The sequence below is a fragment of the Mauremys reevesii genome, linkage group 10 (genome assembly GCF_016161935.1).
Source record: "Mauremys reevesii isolate NIE-2019 linkage group 10, ASM1616193v1, whole genome shotgun sequence".
NCBI lineage: Eukaryota > Metazoa > Chordata > Testudines > Geoemydidae > Mauremys > Mauremys reevesii.
Window position 1 is genome coordinate 34,566,098 of NC_052632.1, and position 22,858 is coordinate 34,588,955.

Sequence of the window (22,858 nt, forward strand, 5' to 3'; positions counted from 1 at the left end):
AAGTTAGATTTAATATTATAACTGTTTGTTTGGTTCCCCTATGGTTATTACCTGGCAATAAATAACTTTCATAATTAAGCTGGTTGCTTCTCTCTCTCTCTCTCCCCGTCTTGGGTGTTTTTTGGTTTCCTCATTCGCTCTGCAGCAACGCTCCTCGTACCTAAGCTAAAAGATCCCTGCAGCACCCAAAAACCAAGGGCCTATGAGGGTGGCAACTTGGAAGTGCTGTTTGACCCAGCCTACTGAGTCCAGGGACATATTAGGGGTCAGTGCTGATTAACCCAGTCCTCTCAGTTAATGTGTGTGTTCGTCTGATTCTGAGGCTGGAAGAACCCAGCCCTGGGGAACCTAGGTCCTGCAGGGAACTTGCAGCAGGGAGAAGTAGAGCTCCATATGAGAACACAAATGACACAAGCACTTCATTGATAGAAGTACAGAATCCCCCCCCCCTGCCCAAAGAGTAACCCTAATAAATGAGCCTACCCCAAAGTAACAGACAAAGTTGGTAACAACATGTCTCTACTCCAGTTTTGGGCCACCACTACAGAAAGGATGTGGACAAATTGGTGAGAGTCCAGCAGAGGGTAATGAAAATTATCAGGGGGCTGGGGCACATGACTTACGAGGAGAGGCTGAGGGAACTGGGCTTGTTTAGTCTGTATAAGAAAAGAGTGACGGGGGGATTTGATAGCAGCCTTCAACTACCTGAAGGGAGGTTCCAAAGAGAATTGAGCTCGGTTGTTCTCAGTGGTGGCAGATGACTGAACAAGGAGCAATGATCTCAAGTTGCAGTGAGGGAGGTCTAGGTTGGATATTAGGAAACACTGTTTCACTAGGAATGGGTTACCTAGGGAGGTGGTGGAATCTCCATCCTTAGAGGTTTTTAAGGACGGCTCGACAGAGCCTTGGCTGGGATGATTTAGTTGGTGTTGGTCCTGCTTTGAGCAGTGGTTGGTCTAGAAGATGACCTCCTAAAATCTCTTCCAACCCTAATCTTCTATGATACTCTCTAAATCTAGCCAAAGGCCATTGAAATCAATGGAAATATTCCCCTAAATTTCAGTGAACTTTGAATCTAGTTCTTAATCGTACTTGTCCATCTTTGCCTGATCTCATGAAGTGTATTTTCAGATAAATTCCCCATGTTTAATTTTGGCACAATACACAAAATTTATTTTACCCTTTTAATCTTTGCCAGTTGAGATTTTATTTCATATGGACTTTTTTACAATGTCTGTTGGAGAATTCAAATGTACTGCAAGGACACAGCAGTAATTCCACCTGGATACACCCGAAACTAAGTGGTATCAACGTGCCAGTCCTTCACACTAATACTGTGGTTGCTGGCATAACCTTTCTGAACATAAGAACAGCCACACTGGGTCAGACAAAAGGTCCCTCTAGCCCAGCATCCTGTTTTCCAACAGTGGCCAATGCCAGGTGCCCCAGAGGGACTAGACAGAACAGGTAATCATCAAGCAATCCATCCCATCACCCATTCCCAGCTTCTTGCAACAGAAGCTAGGAACACCTTCCCTGCGCATCCTGGCTAATAGCCATTGATGGGCCTATCCTCCATGAACTTCTCTAGTTCTTTTTGAACCCTGTTATAAAAGGTAATAATTGGAGATATACCAATCTCCTAGAACTGGAAGGGACCTCAAAAGGTCATCGAGTCCAGCCCCCTGCCTTCACTAGCAGGACCAATTTTTGCCCCAGATCCCTAAGTGGCCCCCTCAAGGATTGAACTCACAACCCGGGGTTTAGCAGGCCAATGCTCAAACCACTGAGTTATAGTCTTGGCCTTCACAACATCCTCTGGCAAAGAGTTCCACAGGTTGTCTGTGTGTTGTGTGAAAAAATATTTCCTTTTGTTTTAAACCTGTTGCCTATTAATTTCATTTAGTGCCCCCAGTTCTTGTGTTATGAGTAAATAACAGTTCCTTATTGACTTTCTAAATACCAGTCATGACTTTATAGACCTCTACCATACCCCCCACCTTAGTCATCTCTTTTCCAAGCTGAAAAGTCCCTGTCTTATTGATCTCTTCTCCTATGGCAGCCTTTCCATACCCCTAATAATTTTTGTTGCCCTTTTCTGAACCTTCTCCAATTCCAATATATCTTACAATGGGGTGGTCCCATCTGCCTGCGGTATTCAAGATGTGGGCATACCAGGAATTTATATAGAGACAATATGATATTTTCTGTCTTATTATCTATCCCTTTCCTAATGATACCCAACATTCTGTTCGCTTTTTTGACTGCTGCTGCACATTGAGCGGATATTTTCAGAGAACTATCCACAATGACGTCAAGATCTCTTTCAGCTAACTTAGGCTCCCTCATTTTATATGTATAGTTGTGATTATGTTTTCCAACGTGCATTACTTTACATTTATCAACACTGAATTTCATCTGCCATTTTGTTGCCCTGTCACCCAGTTTTGAGAGTTGCTTTTGTAGCTCGTTGCTGTCTGCCTGGGACGTAACTATCTTGAGTAGTTTTGTATCAGCTGCAAATTTTGCCACCTCGCTGTTTACCCCTTTTCCCCAGATCATTTATGACTCTATAGACCATGACTGCGCCCAGGTCAGATCCCTGGGGGACACGCTAGTTCTCTCGCCAGTCTGGTTACTGAAGAAGCGTTGAGGAGCCTGCAGTGCCCTGGCGCCAGGCCGAGCAGATTCAGGGCCTCCCCAGGGCTGGCGCGTTCTCAGCGACAAGGGGCTTGGGAGGCGGTGCCGGAGCTGTCGGCACGAGGGACGCGTTGAAGGGGCTGGAGCCCAGCCGTTGCCGGTGTGACCGCGCTCCCTGCTCCAGCTCGGAGGCGCCTGGCCACGGGAGCTGCTCGTAGAGCGCAAGCGAGAGGCCCAGGCTAGGAGCAGAGCGGAGCGATCCCCCGCCAGACAGCGAGCTCTGCCCTGGACGCGCAGCCGCCCGCCTCGTCCCCAGCAGCGCCTCGCTGAGCCGGGACTCGGGAGTGCCCCGGCCCGTGGGCCAGGACATGCTAGCGCGCGTGCGCGGCGGCCATTTTGGCAAGCGGTGAGGGGTTGAGTCAGTGGCCGGTGGCAGGACAGTCTCTTCCCGGTGGACGGGCCCCTCGGTGCACCTAGCGCGGCGGTGAGTGCGGGGCGGCCGCCCGAGGGGTGGGACAGGGCCGGGCCGGGCCCGAGGAGAGTAGCAACCCCCGGTGTGAACTGGGAGGCGGTGGGGCCTTCCCGTGCTGCGGGGGGAGGGGGATGACTCTGCAGTGCAGCCGCCTGCGAACTGGGCCGGGGGAACCCCCATAGCCTCTCACGGGACGGTGGTTGTCCCCGGCCCCTCTCGGTAGGTCGGGGCGTAAGGGGGCTGGGCAGGGCAGGGGATAGTGTCTTGTCTGTCCCCAGATTTCTCTCTCTGGGAATATGGACTTTGCAGGGAGAATGAGGGGGAGAAACCTGCCCCAGCCTCAACACTTGCCCAGTAGGTACAGGCACTGATCTGCTTCGTTACAACGATCTCTACTTTGAGATAAGGCATTAAAAGGGATCGTTTTTATCAGGTTTACTTACCACCTGTCGAGGTGATTCCCACGACCCCCTTTTAATTACCTCATCACTGAGATTCATGTCTATTAAAAACTTAACTGCAACATTTTAAAAGACCCTTCTATTAGAATAATAAAGAAATGGAGGTTCTGTTATTGAGAGCTAATTACTGTAATTAGTACTTTTGTACATCATTTTTCAATGTCTAAGTGATAAATATATGTAGTTATGTTCTACAAACCTATTCTTTGTAGTGACTGTTGGGTTTTTTTTACAGTGTAACAACAACAGTGTACAAGCAAAATGGTGAGTTACTATGCATGAAATAGAGACCTTTTTGTGCCTGAGTTCAGCAGTATCATTAAGCTCTCTGCAGCTCAATGACTTTAAAGAACAGAGGCCCCAGTCTTGAAAATACTTATACACATGCTTAACTTTACCCACCTTAAATTGGGATTTTTTACCTAAATTAAGCATGTGCAGAAGTGTTTACAGCATTAGTTGTAAAGCTTTGTGAGGAAGACAATGATTGGGGTAGGGATAAGAGGATAAAGCGTTGAGTAAATGTAAATTGAGCACTCGTCCCTTGACTAGAAACAAAAGGTAACATACAATAATGGCAATAAAACTACCTGTAATGCTATACGTCTCACTGATATTAAACTGAAATCACTATGTTACTGCTGAACATGATTTACAATATTACTGAATAAAGTTTCTTCTGTTTAAAGGGAAAAAAATAACAAGAGTTCTGTTATGTTTTTGTTACAGTCTCGAAGATATGATTCTAGAACTACTATATTTTCTCCAGAAGGTATTGTTCTGTAAATGAGAACCACATGACCAATCAACTTCTCTCCTTATGCCTCCCCAAAAAGTTTAAATAGCAACTGAAATATGTAGAAGTGTTGACAATTTGCCTGAGTTCATTTGTGACACAGAAATCAGATCTTCACATTAAGAGGAACACCCCAAACTATAAGGGAGTTCATGGCCATAGTGGAGATATGCTTTTAATTTTAATGCAAATTGAGATAATTTTAAGAATAAAGTATAAAAGTTCCTCTATCTAATTGAGATCTGCATCTTTACATTTCTTTTTGAAGGCTCTCCAGCTTAATTTATATATGGTTCTTGCCTGTTCCATTGGCAGTGAATTACATGCTCGTGCCCAGAGGGGCTGACTGCCACCACCCTTTTGGTAGTAAGTTTGGGTGTGTTATTTCTGTCCAGTATTGGGCAAAATACAGTCAGATTTTGCAGTAAACTTTGTCAGCCAGGGGGTTGCTTGTGCCAGCCTTGATACACCCCCAGTTTCCAGAAAGACAACCGCATTCATCCTTATAACTCCGGAAACAATGCACAAAAGTGTGAATTGCAAAACCATAAGAATTTTCATGTAGGAACAGATCCAAAGGTTTATCTACTCAGTATCCTGTTTCCTTTTGTCAACAGTGTTTAATGCTGAATGCATCAGGGGAAGGTGTTAACCTTCCAAAATTCAAACCATTGTTCAGTACTATCCTAGGCAGTGGAATGACAAGGAAAACATTTCCCGGCTGTTGGCTAAGCCCTGGCACATGAGTATTAATAGCCCATACAATAGTATGCTACCTAGTGTAACATTTGATGCTACTTATTCATAGAAGTGTCTAAAACTCCTTTTTGAATCTTGAAAAATCCATGGTTTTTGTCTCTGTTTCTGCTTCAGTTAGTTTTGTAGATCAGAGTTTCTCAACCCTTTTCTTTCTGAGGCCCCCCACATCATAGTATAAAAACTCCAGAGCCCAGTGGGGAGAGGAGAGGGTTCGGGGGGGTGGGGAATCAAGCCAGCTCTTAGCGGAGTCCGGGGAGGGAGCGCCACGTCCACCCCTAATTCTCCTCAGCAGGCCACCCGCCTGTCTGGATTGCGGGGGAAGAGGGATGAGGAGGGAGGTGCAACCAAAAATTATAACTCAGAGGTGGAGGCTCAGCTCAAAAAGTTTGAAAACCACTCATGGTGCAGGGAGGTGGTAGCTGGGGCTGTGTGCGGGCAGAGGGGTAGCTCGGTGCAGGGAGTGGGGGTAGCTAGTGGCTGTGTGCTGGCAGGGGAATAGCTCAGGGTGCAGAGAGGAGGGTAGCTAGGGGCTGTGTGCCGGGAGGCCTCCCTTGCGGTCTCTGTTCCCTGAAGGCTCTGCCAGCCATGAAACCAGGTCCCCTCGCCCAGGCGGCTCTTACCAGCTGTGTGAGCAAAGGAGCTGGGAGCTGAGGAGCAGCTTCAACCACCTGCACTAGCAGCAGCAGGAGATGAAGGAATGACGCAGCTGCCTGCTCCATGGCACCAGCCAGAGCATCAGCTGTCCCACACTGCCTGGCTCTGGCTTCCCACCTCTTACCTGGCTGGGAGAGAGGAGTGGAGCTGCCCCAGGACTGCCCTGCTCTTGCACTCTAGTTTCAGGGATGCACCACCCCTGTGTCCTCCCAACTCTGCCCATGGGCTCAGGGCTTCTGCCCCTCTGGAATTCAGCCCTGCTGCTCCAGGCATCAGCCCTTTTGGGGGTGCTGAGGAGTGGGACTTCAACCCCGCAGTTCCTGGCTTCAGCCCTGTGGGAGCTGCTGGGACTCAGGCTCTGGGTTTTATTTGCGGGGCCCCGTGGACCCCCTGAAAGGGTTCGTGGACCCCCAATGGAGAACCACTGTTGTAGATAACTTGCATTTAAAATTCTCTGCAAGGGCAAGGCTTTTTTCTATCTGAACCTGCCACTGTGTGTGTTCATTGGATTTCTTACTTGATTCTGACCAATTAACTTGACAAACCTAGGACCTGATCCTGTGATGTGATGACTTCAGTGAGAGTTAGTTAAGTTATGCTTAGTATGTTGTGCGAGGTGCTCAACACCTTGTAGGATTGACCCTCTTCAGAGTTAAATGGTTGAATTTACCAACTTAAACCTCTTTTTCTAGGTCGCTTGTATCAAGTTGAATATGCTATGGAAGCAATTGGACATGCAGGCACTTGCCTGGGAATTTTAGCAAATGATGGTGTATTGTTAGCAGCAGAACGGCGCAACATCCACAAGCTTCTTGATGAAGTCTTTTTTTCAGAGAAAATATACAAGCTTAATGAGTAAGTTGAGATGTTGGTGAAATATGTTCGCTGCTGTTATAATTGCTAATAGGGTATTTAATTACCTCTGTCATTCAAACAACCTGAGGAGTTTTGAGTTCTTGAATGAAATTATTTTATCTGTGTTAACTTTAACAGATCTCAAAAATTATGGTTATAGCAAAATCTTTCTTTTCTAGACAGAATAACCCATATGTTAAAGCTAATATGGGAATGTTGCTTGTAATCGGAGCTGGTATTTCCCAATACAGGGTGCTATCACTGCATTAGCATTTATGTGATAACGCTCTGCTCTCTGATTTCCTCATTTCTCCTAATTTTCAGATTTACTCGTGAACAAATTTACCCGTTGCTTCTATTGCTGATAGGTTTTCATATTTCACTGATGTGCACTCTGTTACGTACATTACCTTCCACTTCCTGTTTTTCTTCATGTGCTCTCTGTTCTGATTTAAAACTGAACAATTCTGCACATTATTTCTGCAATAACATTGATCCCTGTCTTGTTCAAATGTTATCTTTAGTTTGTATAGGCTCTAAGTCACATTTCAAATCATGCATTTGTTTTGTCTTTCGTATTTTCTGTGGATATGAGTAAAGCATTAATATTCTGTGACATAACTGTAATAGAGGTGATCCATATCTCCATTCCTCAATCTTTTTTTTTCTAATTATTCAGATTTTTGTTACCAGTGTTATCAACAAGAATCATACTGTGGATTGTTTTCCACTCTGCCCAATAAAGGTCTGGATACTCATGTTCACTGGAGTTCTGCTTGGTGCACGTGAGGCATAAGTGACTTTGCCCTCTTTCCCTCTTCCCTTTCTGCCCCGATTCTGGGGGCAGCCAGGGGCTTATTTAGCAGGGGAAAAGAACTGGGTTATTCAGGAATCGTGTTACCTACAATTAAAGGAGTGATTACTTGTGTCTGCTCCTACTTTTTTTTCCTCTACATTCACTACCTGGATTATTTTTCTACTTATGTATTAGATCCTGTCTGCTTCAGCAGCGGATATTTTATAGCCATCTCAAATTCAGCAGGAGAAACACTAAATTTAAGCTGCTTGGCACAGTTAAGGATATGCAATACTCTTTGCTAAAAAATAAATACAGCTAAGAAAATTGTCATCTGTTCTCATCTGAATCAGTTGTTTCTCTCAAATAGTTTTTCCAGTATCAATTAACCAGTTTGTCAGTTGTGCACACAAAGAGAATTGTAGAGGATATTCAATTAATAAGAATTTAAAGTTTTGTTTTAGTTGGTCATTGCACAATATGTTTGACCCAAATAAAAGGTTATGTCAGAATGTTACTGTGCTGTTATGGGAGTGGTTGCAACATGTATCTGACATAATGCAGTGGCAGGAGCTTATGGCCTTTTTTTGTTTTACAGTGTGTGGGTTTCATCGTAGGTATGAAACTGTGTTCTTCCTCTGAAACATTGCATAATGATATAACTATTGCTCAGGAATTAACAACCCAGTGAACTTGTGTATTTATATTTCAGGGATATGGCTTGCAGTGTTGCAGGGATAACTTCAGATGCTAATGTTCTAACAAATGAACTGAGACTTATTGCACAAAGGTATGGTTATAGATATTTTTGTAGCTTTACTTAAGAGCTGTAACGTGTGACAATGAGGATTTAAGACTAACCCTGACTTCAAATTTAATCCTACTAACAAGGAAAATGCTTCTCTTTTGTTCTCTGTATATGTATTAAAGTTTAATCAAACAAAAGGAATAAATGTTCTACATTTTTGCCCCTGACTAAATTAAGTTTTGCTTTTACTTTCATGTATGATTGGCTCACGTGATCTAAAAGGAGTAGCTCTAAAAGATCTTTAACATTTACTAGAACCTAACCAGTGGTTTAATGAATGCCTGGTACCAGTCAACAAATTTAACTTATGGATCTGCTTATTTTATAATTCTTATTTACTATTCTGGTCCCACCGTATACATGTTATTAAATGTAATGCCTTGCATGTGAGCCTTTTTTTTGGGGGGGGGGCTATATATATGGAGCATATACCCAACTTTAACACTATTCAGCTAATTAAATATACTAGCAGAAGATAAATTTGTTCAGTTTTAGATGATTTGACAAACCAGGCCAAGAAAATGGAGAATAACAATCTGTCAAACTGTGTTTTACCTTTTCTTATGTATTCCAGACAGCTCCAGTTTATAGCTGAATCTCTAGTCATTTAGAGCAATAAAGGAAACAGTATAGTTTCCCCGTTTGTTTACATTGCATAAAATAGATAACCAAAATGGTTGGATTACATCCACTAAGGATTTACCCTGTTCCAGTGAAATGCTAATCAATTTATTGATGATGTGTTAGAGGTAGTTCGTGTACTTACTTCAGAAATGTCCTTTTTTAAAAATTAAACACTTTTACCTACTGGATAGCAAGGTAAAGACCTAATAAAAGTGTGCAGCTTCAAGGTTGTCTGATTCCTTAATTAAGGAATAATATATAATTACAGAAAGTGTTCTCAAATATAAATTTGGTTTCTTTTAAAGAAACATTTTATTTGCCATATCACCTCATGGAGTACAAAGCCATTCATATATTTTAAACTACATTTGCATACTATCACCCAGACTTGTGAAAGGGTACACTTTCATTATACCCAAGGATCTGGTTCATTACTTTAATACATTTTTCTTAATTTATTATTATAGCTGTAGTCTTATAGTAAATTTACAGATGTTGTGATGGTAATGTCACAAGTAATAGAAGTTGTGTTGAAATTTAAAGTTACAGGCATGTATACTCTTTACTAAATTGCTAACCTCAGTCCTTTTTGGATAACTGATAACTCGTTATTCCATTCTTATAGCCATCCTTGTAAGATTCATGCTGCTTTCATTTTTTAATTTTTACAATACACCTGTCTTGCCAACATGTTTTCTCTCCTAATTTATCCTGCTCCAAAAAGATTGTTCCAGATTCATTGGTCTCTGTTCATGGGCTGTCATCAGGTAATATATTGAGCCCACTCACTCTTGTGACAAATGTACAACCTAATCATTATGGAAAAAATCAAAGTGATGTGTTTTTTATTAAGTCTTGTGAAACAACTTTGGCACACATTTTCTATTCGAAAGTTTGGTAATAAAGACATCAATGCCAGGGATCTTGTTCCGTGACTTGTTTTGTATTACCTTCTGCTCGTTCTCATCCTTCCACTAGCTAATTTTACTTTTCATTCCCCTGTTGCAAAAAAGTACAGTTTCCATGGAGGTTACTATCACACCCTCATTGCAAATTGGCTGGTAAGAATTACTAAATAATAAGGAGGCCTAGTACTTTATGCTGTGGTACCAGCTGTGTGTGCGTTGGGATTTCCATTCTCATTCTGATAGAACTGTGAATCAAAATAATATCTTAAGCATTGCTGTGCTGAGCTCTGTACCTGAATTATGGAGCTGAAAAAACAAAAATATATTATTTTTTTTATATTTCTTTTGAATATTAGGTATCTATTGCAGTATCAAGAACCAATTCCTTGTGAGCAGTTGGTAACAGCACTATGTGATATCAAGCAAGCTTATACACAGTTTGGAGGTAATAAGGGGGAGGGATAGCTCAGTGGTTTGAGCATTGGCCTGCTAAACCAGGATTTGTGAGTTCAGTCCTTGAGGGGGGCCATTTAGGGATCTGGGGCAAAAATCTGTCTGGGGATTGGTCCTGCTTTGAGCAGGGGGTTGGACTAGATGACCTCCTGAGGTCCCTTCCAACCCTGACATTCTATGTTAAATAAATGAAACATATTGGAAGTTTTAAATGTCTAAAGAATGATTTTATGAAGTTATTTACAATACTTGGTTACTGGCCTATAAAATTACTAAGCACAAATGACCCCTGAAAAATTGCCAAAGGAATTAACTTTTGTTTCCAAATGATGGCATTGAAATGATGATGAATTTATAGATACTAAATTTGCTGGTATAGACACAGCCATTAATCACTGTTGAAAAGTTGGTGGCTGAGATGTAGGGCTTTTTGAGCACAGCGATGCCCTGAATCCCAACAGGAAGAAATTAGTTTTGTGTGTGTATTTATTTATTTATTAAATCTAGGACCCATATATTGTACCATTGTAACTATGGACTAGCAGCTGTGGCTAGGGGCATCAGTCTTCAAATACTTTTTTAAATTATTAGTGTGGATCAGACAACATGGTTCTGTGAATGTTAGATGATAATGTTATAGCCTAGGCAATGTTTCCAAATACACAGAACTGTGATGTTTCCACAAACACAACCAATAAAAGTGTTAAAACGCAGAAGACCCTAACTGGCTGATAACCTCCATTATATTTGTAGTGTGACTTGACCATTAATGTACTTTGGTTTCTGGAGCTCTTGTACTAAAAATTTAAGGATGGTCATTGAAGATTTGTTTTAAGATACTAAGGTGGTAAATTCCAATTTGTTTACATGGAAATAAATTGCTGGTAGAGTAAGAGATTGAAATAAGACTACAGCAGCATTCTTCCTCACATCTTAGAAGGAAACAATAAAAGGATTTATAGTAGAGCTTATCTAAAATACCAGAAGTACAGAGCAGTCTATTAAATCCTAGATCAGAGGAAAGGATTTAACATTTTCCTTGACTTTTTTTTTTTTTTTAAAAGCAGCGTTCGGGACCAATCTAGTTACTAAATTTAGATCACTAATACCCTTGTATTTTAACAGGAAAACGTCCTTTTGGTGTTTCATTGCTGTACATTGGCTGGGATAAGCATTATGGATTTCAGCTGTATCAGAGTGATCCTAGTGGAAACTATGGAGGATGGAAAGCCACATGCATTGGGAATAATAGTGCTGTAAGAGATTTTTTCTTAATAAAACAAAATAAATGAATTTGTCCATGATAAACCATGTACTAACCACAATTCCATATTCATTACTACTACAAGCAGAAATAGTTGTAAAACATTTCCTACAGGAATGTTAATGCCAGCAGTATTAATGATCTCTGACACCAGAACTTTAAATTGCCTATATGCATTGCTTTGCATTAAATAAATCTCCATTCTTTGTCTGACAGGCAGCTGTGTCAATGTTAAAACAAGACTATAAAGAAGGAGCAATGACCTTGAAATCTGCACTTGCTTTAGCCATTAAAGTGCTAAACAAAACCATGGATGTTAGTAAACTCTCTGCAGAGAAAGGTAAGCAGTATTGCTCTCCCATATTTAAAGGTGAACCTGCTTTAACTCCTTGCTGCTGAAAAACCCAAACACTTGCTGTAAAAATATTACAATAAACTGGATGTGTTTCAAACAATTGCTTTTTAGTCAAAAATAAGTCAGTGATAATGGAGTTTTAGAAAACAAACTAGTGTATTATATTGCCACACAGGATAGTTGTATCCTGTGTCAATCCCAGGGTATTAGAGAGACAAGGTGGGAGAGGTAGTATCTTTTATTGGACCAACTTCTGTTGGTGAGAGAGGCAAGCTTTTGAGCCACACGGAGCACCATCTTGCCTCTCTCACCAACAGAAATTGGTCCAATAAAAGATATTACCTCTCCCACCTTCTCTCTCTCTTACATTGCCACTCAGTTTCAGTGGACGATGGCCAGATGAGGTAATTCCTGCATTTGCAGATGCAGGAATTACTAACTCTCAACCTTGAGCCTGCGAACAAGCACATGCTTAACTTTGTTTATATGAGCAGAGCCATCCCGGGGTTACAGTGAATCGGGGTGACCACTCTGGGCCCTGCGCTTTGGGAGGGCCATTTGCTTCGTGGCAGGAGGGGCGAGGAAGAGCCCGCCTACCAACCTCCTCCTCATCCTCCCAGTGCATTCGGCCCACTGGCAGGCCCCACTGATCAGCACTTCCCCCTCCCTCCCAGTGCCTACCACTGATCAGCTGTTTCCCAGTGTCTGAAGGTGCTGGAGGGGAGGGGAGAGGAGCGAAGGGCAGTGTGCTTGGGGGAGGGGGCAGAACTGCGTGGGGAAGGGGTGAGGAGAAGGGGTAGGTGGGGAGCACGCACCCTCCCCACCTCCCAGCAGATAGAAACTTGGCGCCTATGTCCCGGGCCCTGCATGCCCCTAGGGACAGCCCTGTATAGGAGAGTAGTCCATTTATTTTTTTACTGCTCACATGAGTAAGTAACACATGTACAAAAGTGGTGACAGAATCAAGGCCTTCAGTTGAGATTTTCAAAGGAGACTGTTTTGAGTTTGGTGCCTAACTCCCTCAGGCTCCTTTGACAATTCTAACCATAAAAAACCTTGTCTATTACTTTTACCTTAAATAAGTAATATTTAACAATGCAAATATTTTCTGTCTGTTTCAGTTGAAATTGCAACATTGACAAGGGAGAATGGAAAGACAACAATTAGAGTACTAAAGCAAAAAGAAGTGGAACAGTTGATAAAAAAACATGAGGAGGAAGAAGCAAAATCTGAGCGTGAAAAGAAAGAAAAAGAACAAAAAGAAAAAGATAAATAGAACTTGAAATCAAGCATTTTATAGATTATATAGGACCTGCTTCAATGAAAGATTTGGATTTCCACTTCAGAAAAGCCTGCAAATCTGATACTTATTGAGCCAGGCCCTCAGTCATCATAAAATTTAATACCTGATTTACCACCTCTTGCATTGAATTACTATTACTTTAATTCTAGAATTCATTTATTTCTTACATCTTTTTGTTTTGTATTACAGAATAAAATGTAAAAAGAATGGCAATGGGTATTTTATTTCATCAGTAACATCTAAATACACTGATTTTTGACGGAAGTTAAATATTTTAAATCAGTCTAGAGCCTATACTTGGCTACTTGGTAAATAACAGTTATGACACTACTGTGAAAAATAAAGCCTTTCAGAAGTTTAGAACACCACCCTTACAGAACATTTCCTATTTAAAATTCTAATACTGAATGAAAGTATACTTGTCTCACAAGATTATCTATAATTTTTTTGGCATATTAAGTTTTATAATATCCATTAAGGCTGCTCCACTAATATTCCTGTAAGCAGTAAGAGTGCTTCTAATTTGTAGTAAATACTGTTAGTTTAATATAACTTTCCAGAAAAGTATACACTTTCAAATAAACTAATTGCCAATATTTAAATGGCTAAGATATCAAAATAAGCTATTTTCTCACAAGTAAGTAACATGACCCTCCCTAAGGAAGGTATTTTTATCTTAAAGATAGTTTACTTTTTCTTACATCTTTAAATCAACCACTTCCACTGAACTTAGGCTATTTGACTGGTTTTTGTATTCCAAGGGCATTAAACAGTTTCTTCTTGGTTTCATGCCCTAGCTTGATGCTACTGGCTTTTCTGACATTGCAGAGAAGGATTAAACCGCTCCCAACAGCTGTATCTATTTGCTTAAAAATTTATGAAAATACTTTAAAAAAATCTGAATAAATCTAAATCAATGTGCAGTGCCCCTTTTTAATACTCCTCACTAAGTACTGACAAACTAGACATTTAAATTATTGGGTAAATTATTAGAGGTAAAAAAAACAAAAACAAAAAAAACCTAGCCCAAACTTAAAGTTCTACCCATTAAGTATGAAATAAAAATCCATATGGAAGAAATATACGTTGAAGTCCTACAACTTAGAAGAACTAACTTTTCATTCAATGCTAAAGGAATTTCATCTAGGGTAAACAGTCAAATAGGTATTGTATAAGTGGTGATGTGCCTTTTTACTGTCCTTTCTATTGAATAGTCCCAATTCTCTGACACATCCCAGAATATCACTGGTAATTCCTAAAAAATAGGACTAACTGATTGTTCCTTAATTGAGGGGGCTTTAACTGATGGATTTCAAGCTGTAATATTGGTCATTGGGCCTTTAGTTTAATATTCAGTATTTCTTATTGTTCCTCTAAAGGAAACCAGGTTCACAGGATTGAATTTGATCTGAAAAAAGTTGGGTTCAGTTTCATGAGTCATTTTATTTTGTATAATCTATCCCAAATAGTTTTGACTGGTAAAGTACCTCCTCCAAATGTGGCCAAAAATTGCCTGCAGTTGGAACAAAAGTAAATTTATATAGCCTGTTGCCTCAAAGGAACATAGAATTCTATCAGATTGTTTCCAAACATCCTGCATTAAAAGTTTAAATGATTTGGGGATCATAACTATGATTTATTTTAAGATGAGGCATTTGTTCCCATATAATATATAGCTTTCTTCCTGGTTTTTTTTTTTTAAGACTTATCTAGTTGATACCTACAGGTCATACTGAATTCTTTCAATTTTTAGTAGCATATTATATATCAAAGTGGATTTAAAAATATTTTAATACCAAGATTTTACATTAATTGGATTTATGTACTGATTTACTACTAACTATAACTCAGTGTAGTTAGAGTAGGAAGAATTTTTGACATTGTTTCAGCTTTAACCATAAGAGCAAGTTTGCTGAAAAAATTAAATCCTAACTAAAACTGTTCGTTATATGGACTAATGCAAATTATTAAATTCCCTTCATTATATATGAGCATCATAAAAATGAAGCTTAAACTCTTGTACATAATGGAGTTGCTCCTGGTGCATTAGTCTAGACTAGTGTAGAAATGCAAGAAGTTTTGAGCCTTTTCACTTTTTAAGGTTACAGAAGTGCACATATTACAGTGATGGGGGCCATATAAGTACCTAGTATCCCAATAGTGATAGTTCCAAAAGTAATGGACTATTTTTGAAGACATTAACACCATCTGGAAAAGATTAGATATGCACAGTAAATGTTCTCTCTGGCTGCTGGGAATCTAATGCAGCAGTTGGCTTGTGTGTGTGCTCTATAAATGATGTGCACACAATTAATGGCTTAGCATAAATATAGTTTGGAGGGGCTGTCACAGCACACCCCACTTAAGTGTCAGATGTCTAGTCTAGTTGACATCTTTCTCAGGATGGGATCTGACAAAAGGGCTGTCACCATTCAAGGGTTTTAGGCTCCAGACTCTTGCAATTCGTTATGATCACTTCAGCAGGTGGGGACTTCAACAGCTGCAATTCTTGTCTCTCCGGGCAATAACGGTTATTCAGTGACCAGGCTAGGTTCATGAAGCAAAGTACTATTTATTTAGAACCAGAGTATTTAAGACAAAACATCTTACAAACAATAAACAGCTTTTCTGCATGCCTGGCTTACCTGGTGTTAAAGACCATATACTAAGGTCAGGGCTGATATTTTATACATTTTCAAGTCCTTTGCTGCTTTGTCATCTTAAACCAGGTCAAACCGGTCTAGGCTATTGCTTCAGGGGGGCGTAGCTTCAAAATACTTAATCTGCATTGTTTCAGTATTGGGAATTTGCATTATTTAACCCCAAGTGTCTTTAGTTCCGTTAGTTCACCCACTGATCCAGGAAAACAATCACTAACAAGCCCATAAATGTGCCTATAACATTTTATAAGGTTGATAAAATAGTCTTTGGCCCAGATTTGTAAAGGTATTTGGGCATTACTGCTCTCAGCATTGCAATGCCTAGCTGATTTATGAACCTAAATCTCATTTGAAAAGGGATTTAGGCACTCAGGTGCCTAAATCCCATTGACCAAATGTCTACTTTTTTAACTTGTACTCCCATCTGTGAGTATTCATATATTGTCTCGTGTCTTATAACTAGATTATAAGTTCTTTGGAGCTATCTTTTTGTTCTCTGTTTGTGCTGCACCTTAGCAGAATGAGTTCCTGGTTCATGACGGGGGCTCCTAGGCACTATGTTAATGCAAATAATCAGAATAAAATGACGAGTAATACTACATTTTTTAAAGTTTTGTTTTTTTAATTTAAACAGTTATAGTAATAGAGAAAGCCAATGTCCCTTAAAACATTGAAATGGATGCAGGCCTGCAGCATTACCAAGATGTTCAATAATCAGCATTCCTCTAATATCTGAAATATACAGGAAAGTTATAGTACACATGAGTCAGCTTCCTCTCAATTTCTGGCTGTATTTTGATCAGAAGTAGAAAGGTATATTCAACACTAAATGTATGCCAGATAACCTTGTAGAGGTCTATTAACACTATGCCCAGACTCTTATCTGCTTTTCCCAGAAATATATATAATATTTGACCATGCTAAACCTATCTTCTACATTCCTTAGTTTTGCAAGAATGTATTTCTTGTGCCCATCACAGTATCTGTGCCTCTTTCAGAGCTAAATTAGGAAAGTGTTATAAACACCAAAAACAGATTTTAACAAAGCTCAGTGGTTTGAGCATTGGCCTGCTAAACCCAGGGTTGTGAGTTCAATCCTTGAGGGGGCCACCTAGGGATCTGGAGCAAAATCAGTACTTGGTCCTGCTAGTGAAGGCAGGGGGCTGGACTCGATGACCCTTTGGGGTCCCTTCCAGTTCTATGAGATAGGTATATCTCAATATATATTTTAATATGTTTATTTCAGGTTTAATAATCCCCATTGTCTTTCTACCTATTTACATATTTATTTTTAGTGCACAAAGTAGGAACAGTTTACAATATACTAGTACCTAAGTATTCTATTTAGCTGTCCCTCTAAATGTAGTGTTGTTTTCCAACATGTAAGTTCATGTAGTGTTGTCTGGTAAGGTGCATGTTTCAAATGAATATATTCCCTCTCTGTAAATGTTTGCATTATATGATAATACTGAACAATAATATATACAAATAAAATGAAGTGTAGTTCTCATTTCAGTGGATGCTGGAACTGGTTAGAGTCAGTATTCACTAATGAGTTGTTAGAAATGTGAGGGTCCTTTTGTAATCACAAAAGTTATTTAAATTATTTAGTAGCAAATTAGGACTAACTATAATCAGTATATCATCTGCATAAAATGCAACCTTTTCCTGTTTTCCTTGTAATCATTCCTAAAATATCTCTGCTATCGTTGGCCTATACATAAACAGTACCATAATAATTACAAAAAGGAGCAATGCCAAGGGCTCAGTAAACTTGTTCTCCAGATTATTATGCTCTCTTTATTTTTTATGCTCTATTCCAGGGGTCGGCAACCTTTCAGAAGTGGTGTGCCAAGTCTTAATTTATTCACTCTAATTTAAGGTTTCGTGTGCCAGTAATATGTTTTAACGTTTTTAGAAGGTCTCTTTCTATAAGTTTATAATATATAACTAAACTATTGTTGTATGTAAAGTAAATAAGGTTTCTAAAATGTTTAAGAAGCTTCATTTAAAATTAAATTAAAATGCAGAGCCCCCCAGACTGATGGCCAGGACCCGGGCAGTGTGAGTGCCAATGAAAATCAGCTCGCGTGCCGCCTTCGGCACACGTGCCATAGGTTGCCTACCCCTGCTCTATTCGCTTTTATGGAAGTTCTTTGACCTACTGTATTTTGCCTGCGTATAGCAATGTATCCTGGGTAGACGACAAGAGCTTCTCTCAGATCTACCCTTTTGGTCCAATCAAATATCTATTTGGTATCTAATTATAAAAGCATACAAATTAAGGAGGCCACCCCAGCAACTTATATAAATATGTAGTCATGTATATCATAATGCTATATAAGTAATGAAAATAACATTGTCCATTATTTGACTTATTCTTATTAATCATGTTTAATCCCTTTGGTACTGGGGAAGTACATATCCTCTATCAAGGCCAAAACTATTCAAAATCAATAAGTATTTGCATTAAGGAAGAGACGCAAAGTACAAAAGTCATGTGGTGGTGTAAGTTACACATAAGTAAGTGAGGGTAAGGAGTTTAAATGACAGAAAGTTAAATTAAAGTGGGAGAGAAGAACTGCTTGAATGTATCCTTCTGTCTTAGTTTCCTTTCCTGCTGGACTTCTCCCTTTTTGTATGAGTTACACTAGTTAAGTCCCTGATCTTGCAGGCTGATCTGTGCAGAGGATCCTTTATTACCTGTATGGAGACCCATTGATTATAATGGAGCTCTGCATGAGTACAAGGGTCCACCTGCACAGAACCCAGTTACCTCAGTGGGTCTCTATACAGATGCAAGGGACCATCTGTGCTGATTATCTTGCAGAATTAGAGCTTTAGTATCAGACTAAGGAGAGGAATGATGGGCCAGTTGTTAGGGCACTATCCTGCGACTCAGGAGCACCAGGTTGAATTTCTCACTTTGCCACAAACCTCCTGTCTGATCTTGGGTAAGTGATTAAGTCTGTCAGTGCCTCATTTCCCCATCTGTAAAATGGTGATGATAGTAGTTGGTTGCCTCACAAGGGTGTGCTATGAAGACAAATACATTAAAGATCATGAGGCACACAGATAATATGATAATTGAGACTACGTAAGTACCTAAAATAGAGAGATGATAAACTCCCTTACACCTTTTGACAAGTGAGTAGTATATATCACCTTGGCACAATGAGCTTATGTTTCCAGATAATTGTTGTAAAAGTACTCTCTCTTTCTTGTAGTCTCAGATGAGACTTCTAATTAAAAAATGTCATCCAAATATTTTCCCAATTTCTTTCAAAAACTTAAAATACTCTCCATTAGGACTTTTCAACTCTAAAGACCCCTGCTTTTCAGGTTTTAATTGCTTCATTCACTTCTATTATAACAGATTTTTCAGACAGGGCTTTTAAATTAGCGTTTTTAAAAGGATTGATTTTAGTATCCCATTTGCTAATTTCATACTACTTTGCTTTAATCTGAAAAAAAAATGCACTTCACAGAATTTTGTGAAAAACATCTTATTTTACTAATAGAACTGAGCAATTTGCTATTTTTATCTGTAATTAACTTCCAATTTACTGGTTGCATTACTGGCTCTGATGGAAGATTCATAGAAGTCACTTTAGTGGGGACTTTTAGAATCTCCATTTCTGGTTAAGTGGATCCTATTAAAGACACCAGAAATTAAAGTATTACTTATGCAGTTATTTTGATATGCTTAATGCTAGCTATTGCAATGTTAACATTTTGTTCAAGTTAAAAATACCAGTGGCAAATTAGTTTATTTATAGATGTTATTTACTATCATAATAAAAATATATACACATGCACCAGATGCAGGAGCGGATTTACCATGAAACAAACTGTGGTGGCACAAGGCTGCCAAGGACAGGGGAGGCCCCAAAATGCAGGGCAAATATCTGACAGCCTGCCCCCAAGTCCCAGCCGGCAGTGCAGCAGGGCTCAGGCAGGCAAACTGCCTGCATGCCATGGCTGGTGGCCCCAAGCTGCTCCTGGAAGCGGCCGGCTGCTGGCATGTCTCTGTGTGCCCCTGGTGGGTGGGGCACGCAGAGACAGGCAGCATAAGGAGACCCGCTGCCCTCCTCCCCCAAGGGGCACGCAGAGACATGCCAGCAGCAGGGCTAAGGCGGCTCCCTGCCTGCTCTGCCGCCTCCTCTCCCTCTGCGCTGCCCGAGTTAAGCACCACCCCTCTGCCCCCCTCCAGCACCCCAACCCCTGCTCCAGCCCAGAGCCCGCAGCCAAACTTCCTCTCAGAGCCCACACTCCTTAACCCTCCTCCCATATCCCAACCCCCGCCCCAACCCAGAGCCCATACCCAGCACCCAAACTTCCTCCTGGAGCCTGCCCTCCACACTCCCTCCTGCACCCCAACCTCCTGTCCCAATCAAGGTCCCTCACTTTATTTTCATTTACTTCCCATTACTTATAGGAGGAGAATGAAGAAAAAAAGAATGAAAAAATGGGGGAGATAAGAGAGAATGTTCTTTTTCTTGGCTGGATCCCAAGGGGGGCCCCCAAAAATGAAGCTGTGCACAGGACCCCACTAACTCTAAATCTGTCACTGACCAGATGACGCTCAATATATTTAGCATAATAATGGGCACATACCTAGACTTTAATCCTTTTCAATCTTGCAACATCTATTTTACCCAAATGGCACCCATTTGCAAGCAAATTCATGGTTATGAAGAAAAAATAATTTGTCTTTTATGCCCTGAAAAGTCAATAAACTACATCCAATACCTTTAACCAGAAACTGTCATAAAATCCCTTTCATGCAATTTCTACGTAAGGTTAGTATATATATAGCTCTTAAGAAGCAAATTTGACTTAGGAACACAGACAGTGCAATGTGGTCATAGACCAATTGCAGGCAGAACCTTAAATTTGTGATAAACAATAGAAATGTTGCAGACTGATTTTTGGAGTGCTCAGAAAATTGCTTGCTCCAAATTTAAATTGATATTAAACATGAGAACAGAACATATTTTCATGATGCTCATAGGCCAAAATGCCTAATTTTATAATTTTATGTTGAATCCTGCATGTAAACTACAAATTGCAAACTAAGAATTAAATCCTACATCTTGAACACCTAAAATTAATGGGCGTTCTGGTGTGCAATGAATGCAGAATCAATCACTCAGTGTATGTAAAGCAAGAGATTGTCAAGACTAAAGAAGAAGATATATGTTCCCAATGTATGAAATGTCATTTTTTACTGCAGAGCATTCTAATCCATACAACAGGACACTGGAGGACTACACTAGAAAAACTACCATGTAAGCAATTGCTCTTTGGATGGCTTATGCTGACTGCATTATGCCTACTGCACACATAAGTAATCTCAATATGACATTCAGCATATTAAAACAAAGAGCATGCAGGAAAAATTAATTTTAAAGTGTTAAAGTATTGATTTTCATTAAGGTAAACCAGTGTCTGACATGATGAAATATTGTTTATTATTTTGGATGGTGTCAAAAATTTTATGATGTATACAAATAGGCACACTGATCTATTCTCTTCTGTAAAACAAATAATTGACATAAAATAGTTTTGATCACTGACAATATGTATAACAATGAAATTCCTAACACTGGAGTTGCAGGAGGATCAGAAGTGTGGACAGAATTTTTGGGTTGTTTGGGGGGGCAGAACTGATGTGGGGCTGGGGAGACAGGATTGATCTGGTGTTGTGGGGGCAGAATTAATTGCTGGGCAGGCAGATGGACAGATGTGAGACAGATGGACAGCTGGCTGCTGCAGTGGGGGCCAAAATCAATGCACCTGGGAGAGACAGTCACATTAATTCTCACCAGGGCCGTAGCAACAAAGAATGTGGCCCCCTCCGAACATATGTCCGGGGCCCCTTACAATGCAGAAACATTTTTTTTGCCACTTTTAGGGGCCCCCTTCCTTGCGGGGCCCCCTCCGGTCGGAGGGTACGGAGGGCGCTCGCTTACACCTCTGATTCTCACACACATACACTGGAGGGATAGGGGGAATTAAAAAAAAAAAACAGAAGACAGACCAAAAACAACCAAAAAGCAAAACTCAAAGTAGGATGTTTTTAAAGGTCTCATGGCTTTGGAGGGTCTAACTCAGGGGTAGGCAACCTATGGCACGGGTGCCGAAGGCGGCACGCGAGCTGATTTTCAGTGGCACTCACACTGTCTGGGTCCTGGCCACTGGTTCAGGGGCTCTGCATTTTATTTAATTTTAAATGAAGCTTCTTAAACATTTTAAAAACCTTATTTACTTCACATACAACAATAGTTTAGTTATATATTATAGACTTATAGAAAGAGACCCTCTAAGAACGTTAAAATGTATTACTGGCACGCGAAACCTTAAATTAGAGTGAATGAATGAAGACTTGGCACACCACTTCTTAAGGGTTGCCAACCCCTGGTCTAACTCATGATTTTTGAGCGTTTGGGGTTGGCAGTAGGTGTCTATAGCAGCACAAGGAATAGGAGGCAACAGGATGGTACATGTCTGGCACGGTGTCCACACATAAGGCCATCTGCACTGCCTGCCATAAGCTCATACACATGGCATAGAGCATCTGCCCAGGGGCCACAGCTCTGCAGCACAGCGGCCAAACACGGACAACCCCATTGTGCCCGGTGATAGCTGCCTGCCAGGTCATTCTTGAGCTGCATGAGGCGCAGGGCTGCACCCATGCCAGAGCAAGGAAGAGAGGGCTGAGAAACGAACCCCTCATTACCTCGGCTGTAGCAGGTGCGATGCCCCTGCTGTGCCAAGGCCATTCCGGGACCCCCAGGCAGGGCTCGCAGCCCTGGCTATAGACAGATAATCGGGCTGAGGCGCGCACATTAAGCACAAAGCTTCCAGATCAAGACAGACCCTCCACTTTATTCAGCGCACTTTAAGCACCGCCCCCATGTATCTTCTGGGAGACCCCTCCCCTCGCTCCAGGGCAGGCGAGCAGCCCTGCCCCCGCCCCCGTCAGAGGAGGAGAGCGCGCGCCCCGCGGGGAGGGACACCGCGAGTCCCTAACGGTTTCCAGCGCGC

The 22,858-nt window shown here is 40.8% G+C and overlaps 1 protein-coding gene across 1 annotated transcript; it reads left to right on the top strand.

The window, feature by feature from the left end:
• Window positions 1–2,723: 2,723 nt before the first annotated feature.
• Window positions 2,724–13,200, top strand: PSMA4 (proteasome 20S subunit alpha 4). The gene is made up of 9 exons (XM_039492931.1): window positions 2,724–3,124; window positions 3,809–3,837; window positions 4,303–4,345; window positions 6,475–6,637; window positions 8,146–8,223; window positions 10,130–10,218; window positions 11,352–11,482; window positions 11,707–11,830; window positions 12,967–13,200. Exons 2-9 carry the CDS (start codon window positions 3,835–3,837, stop codon window positions 13,119–13,121), a joined length of 786 nt encoding a protein of 261 aa, XP_039348865.1. The 5' UTR covers window positions 2,724–3,124; window positions 3,809–3,834; the 3' UTR covers window positions 13,122–13,200.
• Window positions 13,201–22,858: the final 9,658 nt, after the last annotated feature.